We start from the raw sequence: 22172 nt of genomic DNA, 5'->3' as shown, positions 1-22172 counted from the left end.
TTCCATACGTATTAGTCCTAAAATTTTGAGATTTTTTCTCATTTCCGTTTAAATAGTTTCACATAAAATTACATTACACATACAACTACAGAGTTTATAAAGAATTTTATGTTGATTTGAATGGAGTTTTAATTAATTTTGTACGACATTTGGTTTTTTTGTTACACAATAAAAATTGTATTGTCAAGAAATTGGTTGATTTCTGTTTATAAGATATAACAGGTCAATTGAAAAGACCCCGGCCTACCATAGTAAAACACATTTTTTTTGGCAACATTAGTTTTTTTATTCAACATAATTCCCTTCGATACCAGTTATGTAGTGCGATTTGTCCTTTGCTTCAAAATACGCCTCCGTTTCGGCGATCACCTTTTCATTCGACGAAAATTTCTTCCCAGTGAGCATTCTTTTGGGATCTGACAACAAGAAATAGTCGCAGTGGGGCAGATCTGGAGAATACGGTGAATGAGTAAGCAATGTGAAGCCCAATTCATGGATTATTGCCATCATTTTCACTGACTTGTGACACGGTGTCTTGGTAAAGCAACACTTTCTTTTCTTCAAATGCGGCCGTTTTTCGACTATTACGTCCTTTAAACTGTCCAATTACACTATATAATAGACGTATGTCCTTCCTTTTTCAAGGTAACCAATGAAAATTATTTCATGCGCATCCCAAACAGACGCCATAAACTTGCCAAACGACTGTTTTTTTCTTGCTTTTTTCCACGCTTTGGAGCCGGTTCATCGTGTGCAGTCCACTCGGATGACTGTCTATTGGACTTCGGAGTGAAATGATGGAGCCAGGTTTCATCTATTGTCACATATCGATGCAAAAACCCAGATTTTTTAGGTTTGATCATCTTCAAACACTGCTCCGAATCGTCAACTCGTCGTTGTTTTTGGTCAAAAGTGAGCTCGCGCAGCACACACTTAACGCATAGCTTTCTCATACCCAAATATTCGTGAATGATATGATATACACGTACAGTTACTATCTCTGGAGTGTCTGCTATTTCATTCAATTTCAATTTACGGTCATTCAAAATTATTTTGTGGATTTTTTAAATGTTTTCGTCGGTAACAACCTCTTTTGGGCGTCCACTGCATTCACTGTCTTCGGTGCCCATTTCATCACGTCTAAACATAGCATACCAATCCTTGATGGTTGATTTTCCTGGGGCAGTGTCCGAAAACTCAGCATCAAGCCAAGTTTTTGCTTCAACTGTATTTTTTCCCTTCAAAAAGCGATATTTTATCAACACGCGAAATTCCTTTTCATCCATTGTTTTCACAATAACAAAAGCTGCTTCACCCAAAATGCTATAATTCACAAACTCACGATCCGACAGCTGTCAAATTTATACACACATCTTTTGAGGGTTAGGGCTAACTAAAAACATATGGATTTAATTCTAGTAGTGCCATCTATGCGTCAGGCCGGGGACTTTTCTATTGACCTGTTATATTAAAAACTACAAGCTCTAAAGCAATTTGTGTGTTATCTTTATCTGAGAGGTAAAAAATTAGATGCTTTTTCCTGCACAGAAGACTTGAGGGATAGCTCAGAAATATTTAGTTTAAAAACCTGCTTGCTTTTTATGTTAACAGTCTTACTATTTTTTGATCACAGAATACACATCTGCGGGTACGGAGATGTGTACGCCGTGCGGAGATGTTCAATTCCTTTATATAACCATCCAGTAAATGTGTATCTTGCTCGAACGGAACGTTCTAAAACAACAGAGGTGGCTGTGAAAATATTCAGACTGTCAGTTTACTTACATATTCGAAGCTGTCGTCGTCGTCGCGTATTTCGAGGGAATGTCCGTACGACTTTTCGGAAACGGCGTAGGAATTCACAGCGATCTTTAATTTCCTGTTTAATCTACGGAATGTTTATCAAAGACATTCTAACAGGACGAGAAACGAGAGTAGGATTTTTAAAGGCGTAGGTAGGATATACGAAACGAACGACTTGTTTCCTGTAGCAAATACCGAGTGGAGATTAGTTCAAATACCACGTAATTATTCGCGTTTGAGTTTGGCGAGAGAAAAGTTTAATTGTGGCGTTAAATAAGAGGCTGTCGTGTCATGAACGATGTTGATATTAATATATAGATGTTATTGTTATCAAGTAGATAGGCAATTAATTAGGTTTCAGTAGGGCTTTACTTTGGAGTTATAATTGATGAGCACCAACAGCTGCCGTTGTTTCTTTTAATTATCGAGTTCTGGAATTCATTCAAAACGTTTTGTTATATAAACAATATCAATTTTTATTATTCAACATTGTAACAGAGTATCATAAGTAAGATTATCTTTGTTTGCTTTTATGCTATCGATATAAATAATAAGTAACCAATGGAGTAATATGTTATTGTGTAAATAAACAAAGAATATATGAATAAAACAATTTTTAAATTGTTATTTGACTTCAGAATACAATAAAGATCATAACTAGGTAACATTTTTTTACAATATAGAAATATATATTTAAGGAATGTATTTAAAATCACTAAAATAATTATCAAATTTTCAAAACTTAGATCTATAAACTAATTTTTTTTTATTATTTAAGTACTACATCATTACTCGTTTCCGAATAACCTACAATTTGTCTTTATGATAACTTAAATCTAGGTATAAAAGGTCAATTGAAAATTCCCCGGCCTACCATAGTAAAACACATTTTTTGGCAACATTAGTTTTTCTTTATTCAACATAATTCCCTTCAAGGGTGATACACTGACTATAGCGACGCTCCAATTTTTCGACACCATTTTTGTAGACCGATTTGTCCCTTATGTCAAAATCATTTTGTGAATTTGTTTAATGTTTTCGTCGGTAACAACCTCTTCTGGGCGTCCACTGGGCTCACCGTCTTCGGTGCTCATTTCACCACATCTAAACATAGCATACCAATCCTTAATGGTTGATTTTCCTGGGGCAGTGTCCGGAAACTCGGCATCAAACCAAGTTTTTGCTCCAACTGTATTTTTTCCCTGCAAAAAGCAATGTTTTATCAACATGTGAAATTCCTTTTTATCAATTTTGTTCATAATAACAAAAGTTTCTTCACTCAAAATGCAATAATTCACAAAGTAATGATCCGACAGCTATCAAATTTATGCACGCATCTTTTGAGGGTTAGGGCTCACTAAAAACATAAGGATTTAATTCTAGTAGCGCCATCTATGTGTCAGACCGGGGACTTTTCAATTAACCTGTTATAATTAGGACCCATCGGTCTTATCTGAATCTCTGGTGAAATAATGTTTATACGTGTCACTGCTGTATTTTTTTATTATATACAGCTCACTACACAACAGTACATAAGATCACATACAAAAGTTACACTTACAACAATGGAGTTTTTCCTCGTGCCCCCATGCAATTCGCTTGATTTTTTCGCTGACTATGGCAATCTGAAGGTCTCTATGTAGGTAGTCAGTCATGTAGTATTTAGGTGCACCCACAATACTTCTCAGGGCTTTGTTCTGAAAAATTTGAATTTTGTTTATATTACTCTTTGAAGAACATCCCCATAATTGAACTCCGTTTGTCCATATAGGTTTCAGTATTTACTTATAATAGCAATTTATTATGCACTAATAATTGAGATTTTCTTTCAATTAGTCAATGTATTGTCCTATATTTCAATTCCAGTTCTTTTTTTTTCTTTATATTTTCCTTCGGGCGAAGTTTTACATCAAGATTCATTCCTAGATATTTAGCGTTGTTGCTATATAAAATGATAGTATTATTTAATGTTATTGGTGCTTGTATGGTCTGATTGTAGGTGAACCGCACAGGCAAATATTAACTTTCGTTAATTTTTATTAAAAGTTAATATGAAATAATATTAAAATAAAAGTTCGGATACATCATATATAGAATTAAATACTGTATAGATATGAATATATATTATATCAATAAAGGTAAAATAATAACCACAAAAAATAAAATCGAGTAAAAACCCTTCGGCCATTTTAAATTTCATATCACAGAGAGGGCGCAAAGAGAGTCATTCCTCCGGTCCTTCATTTTAATATTAGACTTGTAGAATATCATTCAATGATCATGTAATTTCCCCAGTCGAATATACTCGCGGGAAAGAAATCCACCGTAATTCATAATTTTCCATTTTTTTCTCTCCATGTTTCAGATTAATTCCGCGAGGATAAGACGCTACAGGAGACACGACCGCACAGCACCGCACCGGCGCTCCAACAGGAGGGGCCTTTAAATAAATTAGAAAATACTTTCGCGGGAAAGAAGAGCTCCGGCTTCCACTGTCTTCTCCGCACCCGCTTCCCCTCTATTCGCCCTCCTCTCCCGGAGAGGAGGAGAAAAAAATCAAATATTATGGTCCTGAAAGGAGAAATTATAGGGAAATAACTTAATAAAGTCGTCTCTCGACGTGAACATGGAAACGGAAATTATTGGAATGGGGATCGAATGACTTGAAGCCGACGGCGCCTGGAACAAGAAAGGAAAACGATAATAAAATGGAAAAAGATTCAGGTAAATTGATTGATTCTTGCTTGCACGCGCTTAATGACGACTAAGTGGGTTTCGCGGGAAGGGAGCAGGGAGTGTCTCGTCTCATTACGGCGATTTCTCTTCCGTCTTGCCGAGCTTATATAATTTCGCTCTTAATTTTTCTCATCAATTATTTATTAAGGTCCGCGAGGTGTTGTTGTTTTTCTCATCGCGCGACAGCGATAACGAGCTCGCCGTTTAATTTTTAATATCTCGCTCGAACTTCCATAAAACTGACAAAGTGCAAGCGTGATAATTAAGATACACTTTAGTTCACCCTAAATTGTGATCAAGATGAGGGTAGTTCAAATATTATACAATCTAACGAGGAAATCATATCCTTGACATAACCACCGTAATACCTAAGGGATATGAAATCACCCTCAATTTTCTAAAGTATTTGTACCTGATGACCTTCTTAAGGTTGATTCTCTCTCGAAAATCGACTATTTGTATCTGTTTCCATAACATTTTGAAATATTTCATATATTATATCAAAACTAGAAAAAGTTGTCCCTATTTGTAAACTTAAAATATGTTCGAAATATATATAATCCGACTACATAAGAAGCAAACATTCCATATATTATTATTATTACCACCAAAAAAAGTTCTCGCTATTTCAAAGACATTTTTAACACGCTTTTCTTTTTTCTGTAACCATCTTCCTCATCCATCAGTTCAGCCACCTGGTTATTTGGGATTTTTTGTCCATTTGCATCTGCAGTTAGGTAAAGAGTTGGTTATCTAAAAGTGTCAAGTCAAAAGAATACTAGTGATCATCGATATTTGCTATCAGGCCTATAAATTTTCTTTAAAAGATTTAAAATACATTGTATTACTGTGTATTAAACCGCATCGAGTACATTTGTAACCAATTTATTGAAGCCTCACTGACAAACTTCACTTTTTAATAGCTCAATTATCATTTCCATAAGTGTATTTCCAAGAAATGCTTAATGCCATGACTGAATACGAAGAAATACATGACAATGTTATTCTGCACCATGACAAATCCCATGTTGCAAAAGCCGTGAAAACCTATTTAAAAGCATTATGTAATTTCAGGGGTAAAGTAATTAAACCAGGTTTTGCCATCTTTAAGAACAGGCCTTAACTCCAACTAATTTGACAGGGCGATATCAGTTGTTGTAGAACCAACTTGCTCAAATATTTTCACCAGAAAATCAGTAAAAATCGATTAGAGTACGACTCGAATATACTCGTATGATTTTCAAAGATTTTCCTCTTATTACAAAATAACAGATAATCCAGCGAATCTCGCATGTGGTGACAGATTTCTGTGACGAGAAAACGATTAAAATTCATTAAGGTTCGTTCACTAAACTTCTCGCTGTCCCTCATATTATTGAAAAATATTTCATTGGGAAAAGCCTCGAACTATACATTATTTAAGTGGATAAATCGAGCGAACTAAAAGCACCATCTTATATCGATTAAATATCAACGTGTTCATTATTTTCGCAGGTCATTTCTGCTACGAGCCCTATCCGGCGGTGACAAAGCCGAACCCGAGCAATACGAACTCATTAAGACGCGACAAGTCGTCTAAATCTCAACAGAAGTCCTCGGAGACCTCCTGCAACTGTCTGGGGAAAAAGACCAAGAGGAAAAGCAGGGCCTTCTTTGCGGGATTAGCGACAAACTTGGGTATATGCGTGCTGTTGTTCGGATATACCCTGATAGGATCTGTCATATTTCTAGCCATAGAAGGTACGCGATTATTTCCCCTTACCTTTCGTCGATGTTTCGTTTATTTACGGCGAACCTAACCGGTTTCAGGAGGTCATAACTACCAGCACCAGATATTGGCGACAACGTCTTTGGCCACGACGAACAGTAACAAAAAATATGTTAATCACAGCACCGAGCTGAAGGCCAGGAACGAGAAGGCCCGGACGAAGACTGTTGAAAATTTATGGATAATCACCGAGGGTCTGAATATTTTATACAAGGAGAATTGGACCATTTTAGCTGCTCAAGAAATCACAAGGTAATTTATTTCGTCTTTTAATTTTTTAAAAGTGTTCTTGAAATATTGACGTAAATAACATAAAATGATTGTTTAGATTTCAAAATGAACTGCTCAAATCCATGGAAGAAGAAATTGCTCATCAACAACCCTTAATGGTGACGAAGGACAGAGGCAGACAGCCCGATAATTTTGAATGGACTTTTGCCAAGGCATTTCTCTATTCTCTCACTGTTCTAACAACAATCGGTAAGTGTTAAATATTAAGTTTGGTATAAAAGATATGAGATATACTGTATTATTTACTATAAATGTTGAGAACTTTCATAAAGACGTATTACATAAATTACGAAGCTATTAGCAGGAACTAATTATGTTATTAGAATTTAAAACAGTCAATAATCAATTATGATTCTTCACTCACAAGATATATATCCAAAATATATAGGGTGGCTCACAATAGAACTGATTTTTAAAATTAGATAAAAATATTACAGAATAAATAAAGAAATTGAAACGAAAAAAAAATTATATTCATCAAAAAAACAAGTGTCCAAATTTTAATAAAAATTACAATATTCTAGTGCTCCACTTTGACTCATCCAGCCGTCCTGGATCGTCTTATCCTACTCCACTCGTACCTCTCATATAGCTGATCTTCTTTCCAGGGCTAGAGCTGACTTGCTGCATTCCTTCCTTATCTATTACCTCAATTTTCTCCCCTGGCCCTTCACTACACACTTCATAAATACCTCTTTATAAATATTTCATAAAAGAGACAATTTTCTTACCTTACCTCATTCGCTCCAAGTTCTGTGAACTTCTCAAGTCTTACCCTGGCCGCAATCAACACAAACAAAGTTATCTAGCAAAACTAAGATGGAAGTGCACATAGCAATTAGAGTCGTGCTATTGTCACGATAGAAGACATAAAAGAGAAATAAAAGAGAGATAAAAGTAAGAAACAAGTAGCAGAAACTAAATACGTCAAAATAGTCAGGAATGTAACCAAGATATGAACATGATAAGAAGTAAATAAATAAGAAAGGACCTCAAAAGTGAATCAGTGAAGAGTACACATAAAGGAAACAACTCGGTTGTTGGGGACTCTTACAGTGTATGGAGAATACAAGACATATAAAGACAATATTATCCCTAATTACTCCACTCGTACATCTCCTATAATCATCGTCTTCCCAGGGCTGGAGTGGGGTTGTTGCATACCCTCCTTGTCCACTAACCCAATTTTCCCCCTTGGACCCTCACTACCCCCTTCATAAACATATCCTTATGTCAATTTTATAAGGTATTTCGTTTCAAGATCCCTGAAAAGGGTTCAGTATTGACCACTAAACTCTTCGTGATATTCAAAGCTTTATCCTACTTCACAACACAATCCTTCAAAGAATGGCTAATCCTTACCGATTCCCGAAATGCTCTCGAATGTTTCCTGCAACAGAAGTTACCTTATCCTCTCTCTGAATGGCTTCAGGGCAAGTTTAGTGTCTCAGTTTAGTTTACAGTGGATCCCTTCTCACGATGGTATGCCAAGGAAAATGCGCGCGGATAGTGCGGCTAAATCAGCAGCCTCCTCTCCATCACAAATATTTGTATCCATACTGACCTTATCCCATTCGTTTCTTATTTCACCAAGAACGACGTACAACGTCGTTGGACCCAGAAGGCCAACCGCAACAATTTCTTTGACGTTAAAGGCGATTTCTTCTCCTTTCTTCGCGTTCCTTCCTTCCCTTCGTCGGCATTCCGTAGCTCTGAATCCACTGAGATTGGGTCGCTGTCGTTTCTCGCAAGGTCACTTGATAACTATGAGCCCTCCTACTCACTGTGAGTTTTATCACCATGTCCTTAATTTTGTCTGCCATATAGTGAACGATTGTCCACCCAGATTAGATTTAGATTTTGCAGCCCATCTATGTATGGACTGCAAAATTTTAGAAATGCCTTAACGGGAGAAAATACAGACAGACTCCTCGGATTTCTGAGAGAAATCGATTTTCTTCATAGAATCTAACCTATACTAAGTTAAGTGTCACTGACTAAATAACCTTTACCAGTTCGATATGGGTGCTAATGATATCTGGATAGAGCCTCCATCATATGATGTATGAATCACAATACATAGACCTTGGATATGACAGCAGAAACACATTTCATTTTCTTTTTTGGAGAACAGTAAAATTCGGTGATTTTTATTTCTGCATATGACTTACGTTTTAGGATCAAGATGTTTCGATTCCTGTGACCATGTGTGATGTAAGCGACTCAACTCAAGCAGTGAGGAAGACAAATTTCTTAAGGCATCTTTTGAACTTCTTCACTCTTAATCTGACCACAATCACATATATACCGATGGCTCTAAATCACACAACGGGCTTGGCCGTGCATTTGTGGTAGATAATCAGGTATTTCGTTTCAAGATCCCTGAAAAGGGTTCAGTATTGACCACTAAACTCTTCGTGATATTCAAAGCTTTATCCTACTTCACAACACAATCCTTCAAAGAATGGCTAATCCTTACCGATTCCCGAAATGCTCTCGAATGTTTCCTGCAACAGAAGTTACCTTATCCTCTCTCTGAATGGCTTCAGGGCAAGTTTAGTGTCTCAGTTTAGTTTACAGTGGATCTCTTCTCACGATGGTATGCCAAGGAAAATGCGCGCGGATAGTGCGGCTAAATCAGCAGCCTCCTCTCCATCACAAATATTTGTATCCATACTGACCTTATCCCATTCGTTTCTTATTTCACCAAGAACGACGTACAACGTCGTTGGACCCAGAAGGCCAACCGCAACAATTTCTTTGACGTTAAAGGTGATTTCTTCTCCTTTCTTCGCGTTCCTTCCTTCCCTTCGTCGGCATTCCGTAGCTCTGAATCCACTGAGATTGGGTCGCTGTCGTTTCTCGCAAGGTCACTTGATAACTATGAGCCCTCCTACTCACTGTGAGTTTTATCACCATGTCCTTAATTTTGTCTGCCATATAGTGAACGATTGTCCACCCAGATTAGATTTAGATTTTGCAGCCCATCTATGTATGGACTGCAAAATTTTAGAAATGCCTTAACGGGAGAAAATACAGACAGACTCCTCGGATTTCTGAGAGAAATCGATTTTCTTCATAGAATCTAACCTATACTAAGTTAAGTGTCACTGACTAAATAACCTTTACCAGTTCGATATGGGTGCTAATGATATCTGGATAGAGCCTCCATCATATGATGTATGAATCACAATACATAGACCTTGGATATGACAGCAGAAACACATTTCATTTTCTTTTTTGGAGAACAGTAAAATTCGGTGATTTTTATTTCTGCATATGACTTACGTTTTAGGATCAAGATGTTTCGATTCCTGTGACCATGTGTGATGTAAGCGACTCAACTCAAGCAGTGAGGAAGACAAATTTCTTAAGGCATCTTTTGAACTTGTACTTGAACAAATTGGCAACGGATCATTATTCTTAAATGAAATTGGCATTGCCACTGATGATCCGTCTGGATATTTATAAATATTATATATATATATATATATATATATATATTGTATATACACAAATACTGTGCCATTTTTTGCATTTATTACGGCGATATGCTTTAAGCAAAGGTAACAGTCGTGTGTATGCTCTATTATCTCAACGTTGACACTAAAAATGATAATTACACATTTTGGTCAAGTGACAATATGTAGAGCCTTGCTCTGCACACATTACAAAACAATTGTGCCAAAATGTGCCCATGGCCTGTTAGGATTTACTACAGCAAAACCAAAACATTTCTTTTCCACATTTTCCGGGCATGTAACATCCACAAATGTAACAAAAGCACTTTGAACCGACCTTGCAACATTCGCATTTCCTCGGCATTTTCACACATTCCGAAGTACAAAAATAAGTTCCACATGATAATTAATGCACCGTTCTCAGCTGACCGTGGTCAGACTGAGCCGTTATAAGAACGCAGTGCTGCCATCATGCGCCAACTCGAAAACTAGTACTAATTTTGACAGATGAATTGAAGATAACAATTCAAAGTATCAAATAATGTTAAGAATGGTTTTCCTTTGTTCAAGTCCAAAAGTTGTCCACAATTTAAAAAACTTATGTAATGTGTTACTTGGAACTATAATGAAATATATGTACAAAGTACGTAATCTCCATACTCTCGAGACCTTTCCACGTCCGACCATCAACTTTTCAGGGCTCACGCGTTTCCAAAGCAGCATTTGGTCAGTTTCGAAGAAGTCAGAAAATGGCTCGATGAATGGTTTTGCTCAAAGGACAAACAGTTTCTTTGGGATGTCATCCATCGCTAAAATAAAATTGGTGGTTAAAGAGTTTCTTAATAAAAATCTTAATTAGGATATAAAAGTTTGTAAGTACTTTCTACACTTTCTACACACTGAAATGTAATTTTTCTTAAAATAAGTAACAAAACTATGGATCAGCAAAATTTCAAAAATCTTTATAATTATTATAATTTAATAATGTTAAACATATATAGTGCCTGCAAATTTTTACGATTTTTTGTTGTAAATAGAAACAAAACAAGAACAAATCGTAGTTATAGCTACTGTTCACAGATTTTAATATTATGTTACTAAAACAGAATAAATAAAAATTAACCCCAGCTTTTCTCTTGATTAAAATGTTTTTTAACTTTAAAAACTTTGTAAATATCAATTGACCTGTTAAATTGCCTGAAAAATAGACAAGATATATAGAATCAAGCGGGCCGTACCCTGAATAAATAAACTTTTCATTTTCTTGAAAATTATGAAGTTTTTTCCGAAAAAAATTCCAGTAATGAATTTCCTGTACACGTGGTATTTACGGAAGTATTTTCAACAAGATTATCGAAAAAAAAGCAACGATGTCCCGTCTTTTATATAAATATATTGTTAGAGTAGAAAAGAAGAAAATTATACGAAATTATTCATGAGGTTCTCGCGATATATACATCATAGCGAGCGGCATAATTCAGTTAACTTGTCGATACTTTAGCTGACTGCTTCCGTTTCCCTTTGCGAGGCGCGCCCAGTCAAGCACTCAACTCGGAACGTTTCCATCCAGCGCTTATTTCTTAAGAAGTTTTATTCGGAAAAAGACGAGAAATGAGTAGGGGCGGGAGGGCGGTAGGTCGGGAGGGAGCCGCTAGGAGAGGCGGAAAAAAAGGACCGTCGAACACAAAGACGCCGTCGAGGTCGAAGCCGCCTTGGTTTAGCGCCACTTCGGTGGAGTGTTTTGTTTTTTGGCGGAATTTGAATGGCGGCCCCGAATTTTGCCATCGAGCGAAACTGAAGGGTTCCAGAGTGGGGAAATCCGCCGATAAAGTGCTCGCTGTGTATTGACGCAAAGTGGATTTTCGATTTCTTTTTGATAGAGTGGACCGGCGAGAGAACTAGCGTTCGTACGGTATATATTCTTTGATAAATATCGTGAATAATAAATAATTAGAAAGTAATAGTGACTAAAGTTGCTAACAGATTAACAGAACGGATTCAGAAATGTAGGAATTATATATTTAACACAAGAAAATTAGTGTAAAAATTCAACTGCAAACAAACCACAGAAATACCAAGTATTTATTAACTTGGAAAAAAAATTGATACGGTAAGATTTTTTATTTGATATTTATTAACGACACGGTCAGGTAGGGTCACGGTTTACATAGTTTCCTTAAAAAAATGTTTTACAAAGCCTTAAAACAACTTTTGCCGGTTTATAGCCCGTAAGTTTTTGGTTACCTGATCGAACGTCTCTAACAACATTCTATCTCTTTTTAAATAGAATAAAATGAGAAGGAAAATATTGTCTGACTGTAAAACGAATTACATATATATATATATATATATATATATATATATATATATATATATATATATATATATATATATATATATATATATATATATATATATATATACTAGCGACCCGCCCCGGCTTCGCACGGGTGCAATGCTGATACTAAATTAAATACACTACAGAAAAAATGTGAACGTTGTATATAAAAACATAGCGGCCCGCTCCGACTTTGCACGGGCATAAAATATATATGCCTATGTCACTCAATGAAAACATGATTAAAATCGATCCAGTATTTTTGGTTCATTCATTACTGCCCTTGGCCTGCACGCATTAAATTTGGAGTAAAACAATTCCTCTTCCCCTATACTTACTATGAAAATTTCCTGCTATCTTTGGAATATCTAAATTCATACAATTGTTATTACATTACACATTTTTAAACGCATATTTTAAATTTGTAATATCTCCGAAAATATTTGTTTAATTTACATGCTGTAAGGAACCATATTGATCTATATTAATTGCACACTGTATTTAAGGTACTTAATTCGATAAGGATTAATGCCGTATTGCTTAAAATAGCTTCGTAAATAAACCATTTTCTCACGTAAAAAGTAAACAATAAAAATGGTTAATGTGGGTTATCCCTAAGAGATAAACATATACCATCCCGGACTTTTTTATAGACCTTTTTATGGTGTACAATACTGTAGTACATTAATTTGATCTAACTCGTAGAGTTAGGCAGCGTTTTTGCTAATTGCTAAATAAGCCTAAAAAATTAATCGGTTAATTTACGACATCACGTTAGAAACCTCTAAAATTAGCAATGTGGCCTTAGCATATTATGCATGTATTATACATATAAACCTTCCTCTTGAATCACTCTATGTATTGAAAAAAACCGCATCAAAATCCGTTGCGTAGTTTTAAAGATATAAGCGCACATAGGGATATAGGGACAGAAAAGGCGACTTTGTTTTATACTGTGTAGTGATGATATATATATATATCATCGAAAGGAACCTCGTATATACAGAAATAAGTTAATGTATTTAATGTAAATACCGAAGATAGGTCGAGAAGATATCGTCTGTGTTTAGTCGAACGCTCTGACATTTTTCTTTCGTCGGTCCCCCTTACGGTAAGGTGTCCGCAACTGGGATTTGCATAACCTTTTTGAAAGTTAGATGAAGACGACTCTCGGATCGAGGACGCTCCACGATATTTACGCTCGTATCGTGAACTATGTTAATTTAATTTACATTTTATTTAAAGAAAACATCGGACGGCGAGGTCTCCTCGGGCTTTTAAACTCACCCGGTGTGTCGGTGTCAGCGATTTTAAAAATCGCCCTTTGTACGTAAAGTATCGGGAATGCCAATGAATTATCGAAAATGGGATTACAAACAAAAATGGGTTGGTACATTATATTTAACAGGTCAATTGAAATGTCCACGGCCTGACACATAGATGGCGCTACTAGAATTAAATCCGTATGTCTTTTAGTTAGCTCTAACCCTCAAAAGATACGTGTATAAATTTAATAGCTGTCAAATCATTAGTTTGTGAATTGTAGACATTTGAGTAAAGCAACTTTTGTTATTGTGAAAAAAAGGATAAAAAGGAATTTCACGTGTTGATAAAATATTGTTTTTTGAAAGGATAAAGTACAGTTGCAGCAAAAACTTCGCTAAACCTAAGTTTAGGCGTGGTGAAATCAGCACGGAAGACGGTGAACGCAGTGGACGCCCAAAAGAGGTTGTTATCGACGAAAACATTTAAAAAATCCACAAAATGATTTTGAATAACCGTAAATTTAAATTGAATGAAATAGCGGACACTCTAAAGATATCAACTGAACATGTACATCATATAATTCACGAATATTTGGATATGAGGAAGCTCTGTGTAAAGTGAGTACCGCGCGACCTCACTTTTGACCCAAAATACCGACGAGTTGATGATTCGGAGCAGTGTTTGAAGATGATCAAGCATAATAAACCCGAGTTTTTGCATTGATATGTGACAATGGATGAAACATGGGTCCATCATTTTACTCCGAAGTACAATCGACAGTCATCCGAGTGGACTGAACACGATGAATCCGCTCCAAAGCGTGGGAAAACGCAACAGTCGGCTGGCAAGTTTATGGCGTCTGTATTTTGGGATGCACATGGAATAATTCTCATTGATTACCTTGAAAAAGTAAGAACCATCAACAGCGAGTATTACATAGCATTATAGGACCGTCTGAAGGATGAAATCGCCGAAAAAATGGCCGCATTTGAAGCAAAAGAAAATGCTGCTTCACCAATGCACCGTGTCTCAAGTCAGTGAAAACGATTGCAAAAATCCATGAATTGGGCTTCTACTTGCTTCCTCATCCATTATATTCTCCAGATCTGGCCACCAGTGGCTCTTTCCTGTTCTCAGATCTCAAAAGAATGCTCACTGGGAAGAAATTTTCGTCGAATGAAGAGATGATCGCCGCTCGATCGTGAAACTGGCGCCTATTTTGAAGCAAAGGACAAATCGTACTACAAAAATGGTATCGAAAAGTTGGAGGGTCGCTATAATCAGTGTATCACCCTTGAAAGGAATTATGTTGAATAAAGAAAACTGTTATTTATTTATTTATATTATTAATTTTATAAAATAAACAATAATATATATTTATAAATAAAAAATTAATCAAAATAGCTCAAGTTTAAGTCAGTTGGTCAATAGAAAAAATAAGCCATATATTCTGAAAGAAATTCACGAAATATTAAGTTTTCCTCTTGTGAACAGTAGAATCCCCTTCCACTACAAACCAGCGGTAATCTGCTGACCATTTAGCATTCCATCTTCCTTGATAATACTCTTCTATCTGTTTTATATCCTGTGAAACAGTTCACCTTGTTTGCCACTCACCCTTCCAAGATAAGAACAATCGAAATAGGAATTCAAGAAATTTATTTTAAAGGCATTCTACACCTCATCATTTTAATTTTTTTCAGTAAGTCATTCAGTGAAAACTCGGCATTTTCAGGGTTGAGATTACTTAAAATCCATGTATTACTTCCTTTAGAGATAACCAAGATGCTAACTCATTCGCGTCGAATAATACAATTTTTAAAGCAGGTTAATAAAGTTTCTGGTCCAAATCCTTTCTCCTAGTATAACTGACTTAGTCGGTAGGATTCTGGATTGATCATAATACTGTGCTCTTTTGAACTCGTTTAGTTAAACGGATTCAAATTAGTTATTAAGAACATCGTACCTTGGTGTAGTTAAGTGGAGTTCGAGCAAAACTATGGCAGCTGAAACTGCAAGGGCACAAAAGGTGATTTGAGGGTACTCAAGTGACCCCTGGTCCTCAACTATTCCAATTGGGAAACACTCAAACTTTGAAAAACACCCCTAGCCTGTAGATTCCTGGCATACGTGTCTCAGTTCAGAATGAATGACCATCAAATGTGGATTTTAGTAGACTATTGGAATCTGAAGTCACTAAAACATGGGAAACCGTTCCATATAGGGATACCACGAAAATTGGGTTAGTAAAGCTGCTGTTTCAACGACGTTCAAAGACAAATTATCGGACAAAGATACAGGTAATACTCAAAAATCATTTTACAACAGTTAGCTATCCAGGCGTGATAATGACCTCATACATCCCTGTGGCAGTTTCTTTAGGACGAGATGTTATATCAAGCAACCCTGTCTATATCTACCGCGGCTATGTGCAAGGACCATCTATTTTAATACTAGCTGAATAGTGAACAAGTGATAATTTTCTAATACATAAAAATCCGCGTCGTTTTGTATCGCCGTTTAACAAGGCGCCTCTTATTTCCCTTAAAAAAAATAGTGTTTTAAAGTGAATTAGTAATCTTTATGTTTTAAACCCTTTCCCATGACATCAATGTTCATCAACGTGGTGAAATGAGCACCGAAGACGATGAACGCAGTGGATGCCCAAAAGAGGTCGTTACCGACGAAAACATTTAACAAATCCACAAAATGATTTTGATGACCGTAAATTGGAATTAAATGAAATAGCAGACACTAGAACTATACCAACTGAACGTGTATATCATATCATTCGCGGATATCAAGCGTAATAAACCCAAGTTTTTGCATCGATATGTGAGAGTGGATGAAACATGGCCCCATCGTTTCACTCCGAAGTCCAATCGATAGTCATCCGAGTGGACTGCACACGATGAACCCGCTCCAAAGCGTGGGAAAATGCAACAGTCGGTTGGCAAAGTTATGACGTCTGTATTTTGGGATGCGCATGGAATAATTTTCATTAACTACCTTGAAAAAGGAAGGACCATCGGACCATCGGCACTATAACAAGAGAGAATTACAAGGAAACAAAGGGAAACAATAACCGCGAGTGGTTAATATCTGCATAAATAATACCGAATTCCATAAATATCCTTATTTAATATCAGAAATCCCCATTTTTACTGGATCCGCAGAGCTCCGGTCTTGGGTTTCGGAGGCCCGACCAACATCCTCTTATAAATTTCCCGGCTGAAGAAGCGGCGAGACAATAAATTTCGTATTTTACGATTTTTTAAATTCCAACACCGCGAGCCGGAAAAAAAATAAAAACAAGTCGAACTTCTGGATAAAATCCACTTGCATAACACGACGATAAAAAACCCGGGTCTCGTGGAGGGCGAGGAAAACGCGGTGCTGGGGGGAGGTGATGCCGACTAAGCGGATGCCGGGGGTTAGGTATACGGGTGTTTCCTTTAAGGGATGATTGAGAAAATATATCTCTTTTTTTCGGTTGATTCGGAGGTGTTTCGGTGGATGCGGTTATCGGAAATGCCGTCCTGCGAAGGAGAAAAAAAACGAGGCAAGGGAAAGCAAAATCAACATTTGCCGTTCGTAGAGAGCGGACGGGAGGGATGAGAGGGGGGTTGAGGGTTGAGGGTATTAACATTGCAAAGCGATATTGCTTGATATTTGCTACAGGTTATTTTATTACACACACTGCACAATTGCAAAGCTATAATTTGGATGCTACAACGATTATGATCGTCGGCCCGTCGATGAAATGTACATAGCAGGTCAATTAGGTTAGCCCTAACTCTCAAGAGATGCGTGTATAAATTTGACAGCTGTCTGATAATTAGTTTGTGAATTATAGCATTTTCAGTGAAGCAATTTTTGTTATTGTGAAAAAAATGGATAAAAAGGAATTTCGCGTGTTGATAAAATGTTTCTTCTTAAAGAGAAAAAATACAGTTGAAGCAAAAACTTGTCCTGATGCCGAGTTTCCGAACATTGTCCCATTTTCCTGCGGCAGTGGCCGGAACTCCAAGGATTGGTATGCTAAGTTTAGACATGGTGAAATGAGCACTGAAGACGTTGCACGCAGTGGATGCCCAAAAGAGGTTGTTACCGACGAAAATATTTAACAAATCCACATAATGATTTTGATGTCCGTAAATTATAATTAAATGAAATATACGACGTCTGTATTTTGGATGCGCATGGAATAATTTTCATTAACTACCTTGAAAAAGGAAGGACCATCGTAAAAAGGAACATCGACTATTACATAATGTTATTGAACCGTTTGAAAGATAAAATCGACGAAAAAACGGCCGCATTTGAAGAAAAAGAAAGTGCTGCTTCACCAAAACAATGAACCGTGTCAAAAACCCATGAATTGGGCTTCAAATTTCTTCCTCATCCACCGTATTCTCCAGATGTGGCGACCAGAGACTATTTTCTGTTCTCAGATCTCAAAAGAATGCTCGCTGGGAAGAAATTTTCGACGAATGAAGAGGTGATCGCCGCTCGATCGCGAAACTGACGCCTATTGAACTAACGAATCTGGAGCCTCTTTTGAAGCAAAGGACAAATCGTACTACAAAAATAGTACCGAAAAGTTGGAGAGTCGCAAGAATCCCAGTGTATGACCGTTGAAGGGAATTCCCTGGTCCGAATATCCCTGGTTCCAAGCTAAAGCTCTGTATTTGGTGCTCTTGGTGTCAGGTTAGTGTGGCATACTATGAGCCCCTAAAACATAATGAAACCATCAATGGGCAGTCGGAAAATTGGCAGAAATACGAACAAAGACAGAACAGTGTTATTTTTTAGCATGGCAACGTTCGACCACATGTTGCGAAACTTAGTGAAAACATACTTGGAAATATTAGCAAAGCATGGGTCGTGCTACCCCGAACTTTCCGGACCTTGCTCCTCGTAATTACTACTTTCTGCACAACGCTTCACCTTTTTTTATAAAAATGGATCGATTGGATCGAAGTACATATTTATTTCGATATGGAATTCGTGCTTTGAAAGCTTTGAATAAAATACATTGTATCCGTTTTTCACAATACAGAATCGAATTTATAAAATCCCTTAAAACTAATTTATAGCAGTACTAATTGTCTCCAGCAATCTTGCAAGCAGCAATTATCTCTTTCCTTTTCTTTTTCAAAATTTGTTGGAGAAGATATCCATATATCGCCGTCTCATTTATCGTACGTAAATTAACTAAAGCAACTTCCGTCAAAATAATGAACATGACGTCACACATCAAATATTTTTTGACTCTCAACTGATTTCACTATTTTGCAGCTATCGACTGTCTCGACTGTTTTCAGTCAATAGGTCCCAAAGCTAACAAATACACGAAAGAAAAAGACTATTTCACAATTGATAGCAATAAGTATGAAGATCCAATATTACCAAAGGAATGAAAATATATAATGACTAGCGACCCGCCCCGGCTTCGCACGGGTGCAATGCTGATACTAAATTAAATACACTACAGAAAAAATATGAACGTTGTATATAAAAACATAGCGGCCCGCTCCGACTTTGCACGGGCATAAAATATATATGCCTATGTCACTCAATGAGAACATGATTAAAATCGATCCAGTATTTTTGGTTCATTCATTTCTGCCCTTGGCCTGCACGCATTAAATTTGGAGTAAAACAATTCCTCTTCCCCTATACTTACTATGAAGATTTCCTGCTATCTTTGGAATATCTAAATTCATACAATTTTTATTACATTACACATTTTTAAACGCAAATTTTAAATTTGTAATATCTCCGAAAATATTTGTTTAATTTACATGCTGTAAGGAACCATATTGATCTATATTAATTGCACACTGTATTTAAGGTACTTAATTCGATAAAGATTAATGCCGTATTGCTTAAAATAGCTTCGTAAATAAGCCATTTTCTCACGTAAGAAGTAAACAATAAAAATGGTTAATGTAGGTTATCCCTAAAAGATAAACATATACCATCGCGGACTTTTTTGTAGACCTTTTTATGGTGTACAATACTGTAGTACATTAATTTGATCTAACTCGTAGGGTTAGGCAGCGTTTTTGCTAATTGCTAAATAAGCCTAAAAAAATAGGTTAATTTACGACATCACGTTAGAAACCTCTAAAATTAGCAATGTTGCCTTAGTATATTATGCATGTATTATACATATAAACCTTCCTCTTGAATCACTCTATCTATTGGAAAAAACCGCATCAAAATCCGTTGCGTAGTTTTAAAGATTTAAGCGCACATAGGGATATAGGGACAGAAAAGGCGACTTTGTTTTATACTATGTAGTGATTAACGCCGAAACCTAATAAAATACTACAAAGATCCTTCAAACATAATTCACAATGTTTGTCAAACGAATAGCGTTAGCGTGTCTCTAAATCTGAAAAACAAAAAAGAATCAGGGCACAATCTCGAGATGTAAAAATAAAGTTAAATTTTATTCTGTACTCCGCGAGATTTAGACGCTTAATAGTAGACCATCCCCGTCTCTCCTGGCCCATAAATCGCTGAAAAATCAGAAAGAGAGCATCCGTGAAGGAGTAACGGCAAATAAAACTAGACAAAATTGATTTCCATTTTAAATGTGCTCCCAGTGCAACGGTTTAACTGCCGGGCGATGAATATTTTCTCCATTTTCCATCGTATGATACTCCATCGCTAGATCCATTTAGGGGTATTAACTCTGCGGCAACAACTTTCTTTCCGTGATATTGTGCGAAATTAATTTCGCATTCTCCGGTCATCTTTATTCATTAGACTTACTTTATATAATTCTAGTTTGCGAGATAATTTTAGAGGTTTGAAGTCGAGGTTTTAATTGTTTTTTTTTAATGGGCATACTCGGTTATCAATTGCTTCCATTACTCATTACCATCGTCATCATATTTGAGGAAAGCATTGGATTGTTCATAAATACATTTTTCTCGCTTACTCAAGCGTTTTTCCTTCCAAATAATAAGTTTATTCAAGGCCCTCAAATTAGGCATTTGTTTCAATGTTTTCCGTTTTATTAAGCCCAAGTTTCTTGTCAGGCATGGACAAGAAAATAGCCACAGGAACGACCATTTTTCGTCGCTAAATGGAGTCGTTTCTGCTTCAGACGAATATAGAATATATCCCAAAAGCTCGAACAATATTCGCCAGTGATCGTTTTATCCTTTGATCCACACGAATAATACTCAAAAAACTAGCCATCTTTGGTGCGTGTTCACCTATTGTTTTGACTTGTCGAAAATGGAAGTAATGATCGACGCCGACGAACAAGTCTCACAAATGACAACATCCGTGCTGTTCAAGGGCCTATTGAAGGTAATCACTGGTTAAATATTGAAGAAATCTCATCAGAATTTGGTATCAACTATGGAATTTCATTCCAGCCCATTCGATACGTCATCATCCTTCATGATAACGCCAGGTGACACATCGCACTTTTGACGAGGAATACATTGAAAGAAATTCACTGGGAAGCCTCCGAGCACCCTCCTTATAGCCCTGACTTGTCACCTTGTGATTATTTTTTCTTTTCGGCCGTGAAAGAATCACTTGGAGGCAAAAGATTTAAAAACAATGAAGAAGTAGAGCAGTATGTGCGCAAATGGCGGACAACTCGCCCTGAAGCTTTTTATGAAGGAGTAACATTCAAGCTTCCTCTACAGTGAACAGTGTCGAATGTTCGGTTTGTATGTACCATTGACCAATACATTTATTTTACTAAAGTACAGTTTGTATTTGATTCTCCCGCATACAATAGGGGTTCACGGTTCATCACAATCACGCCTTTTATTAAAACTTTAATTTAGTATCAATTTTAACAAGATTTGATAGAATTTGACGTGACATACAAACACATTAAGGTACAATTGGTTACTTTTATTTGAATTTAGTTTTTTCACCGTAGGTCGCACAACTCACAATGCTAAGAGCGAAATGAAGGTGAACAGAATCGATGGAATCGAAATTAATAACGGAAAAATATCCCGTCAAGCTGCATTCAATTGTAACGTGACAGTCAATTACAGTTCATAGCATCATTGCTGTTGGACCCATGAAAATTTATGTTCTGGACTGTGTTTAGCAAATGGCTAAGGAAGACTGCAGGCATTACATGCTTTCGTTTCCGAAAATTGTTTTTTTTAATTAATTCCACGGTAACACTGGTCTCTTATCCAGTACAATATTTAATACTTGAGTTCTTCACTTTCTTTTGAACATGTAACTCCAAGGGTCATGCCAAGATATTGGCTGTATTTTCATATGGGACTACTTGCTTATTTATACATACGTGTACCTTAACAGGTCAATTAAAGGTTCCCGGCCTACTATAGTAAAACACATTTTTTTTTTTGACAAAATTAATTTTTTTATTCAACATAATTCCCTTCAAGAGTCATCGAACGTCCATTAACGCTATGTGATAGTCGCTGTTGATGGTCCTTCCTTTTTCAAGGTAGTCAGTGAAACTTATTCCATGCGCATCCTAAAATAC

At 36.5% G+C, this 22172-nt stretch overlaps 1 protein-coding gene across 1 annotated transcript in view; it reads left to right on the top strand.

Moving 5' to 3' along the window:
* Positions 1–4168: 4168 nt before the first annotated feature.
* Positions 4169–22172, top strand: part of LOC143193757 (potassium channel subfamily K member 18) — a 72531-nt gene continuing 54527 nt past the window's right edge. Inside the window, exons 1-4 of the mRNA XM_076400117.1 lie at positions 4169–4527; positions 6034–6279; positions 6349–6559; positions 6636–6787. Of these exons, the coding sequence (XP_076256232.1) occupies positions 4512–4527; positions 6034–6279; positions 6349–6559; positions 6636–6787 (625 nt within the window). The 5' untranslated portion in view covers positions 4169–4511. The remainder of the gene's footprint in view (positions 4528–6033; positions 6280–6348; positions 6560–6635; positions 6788–22172) is intronic.

Source organism: Rhynchophorus ferrugineus, unplaced genomic scaffold (assembly GCF_030347505.1).
Source record: "Rhynchophorus ferrugineus isolate W39M unplaced genomic scaffold, kcgeb_rfMv2 rfM3, whole genome shotgun sequence".
Lineage (NCBI taxonomy): Eukaryota > Metazoa > Arthropoda > Insecta > Coleoptera > Curculionidae > Rhynchophorus > Rhynchophorus ferrugineus.
The sequence above is the reverse complement of the archived record's forward strand: the minus strand, read 5'-3'. Positions and strand labels throughout refer to the sequence as shown.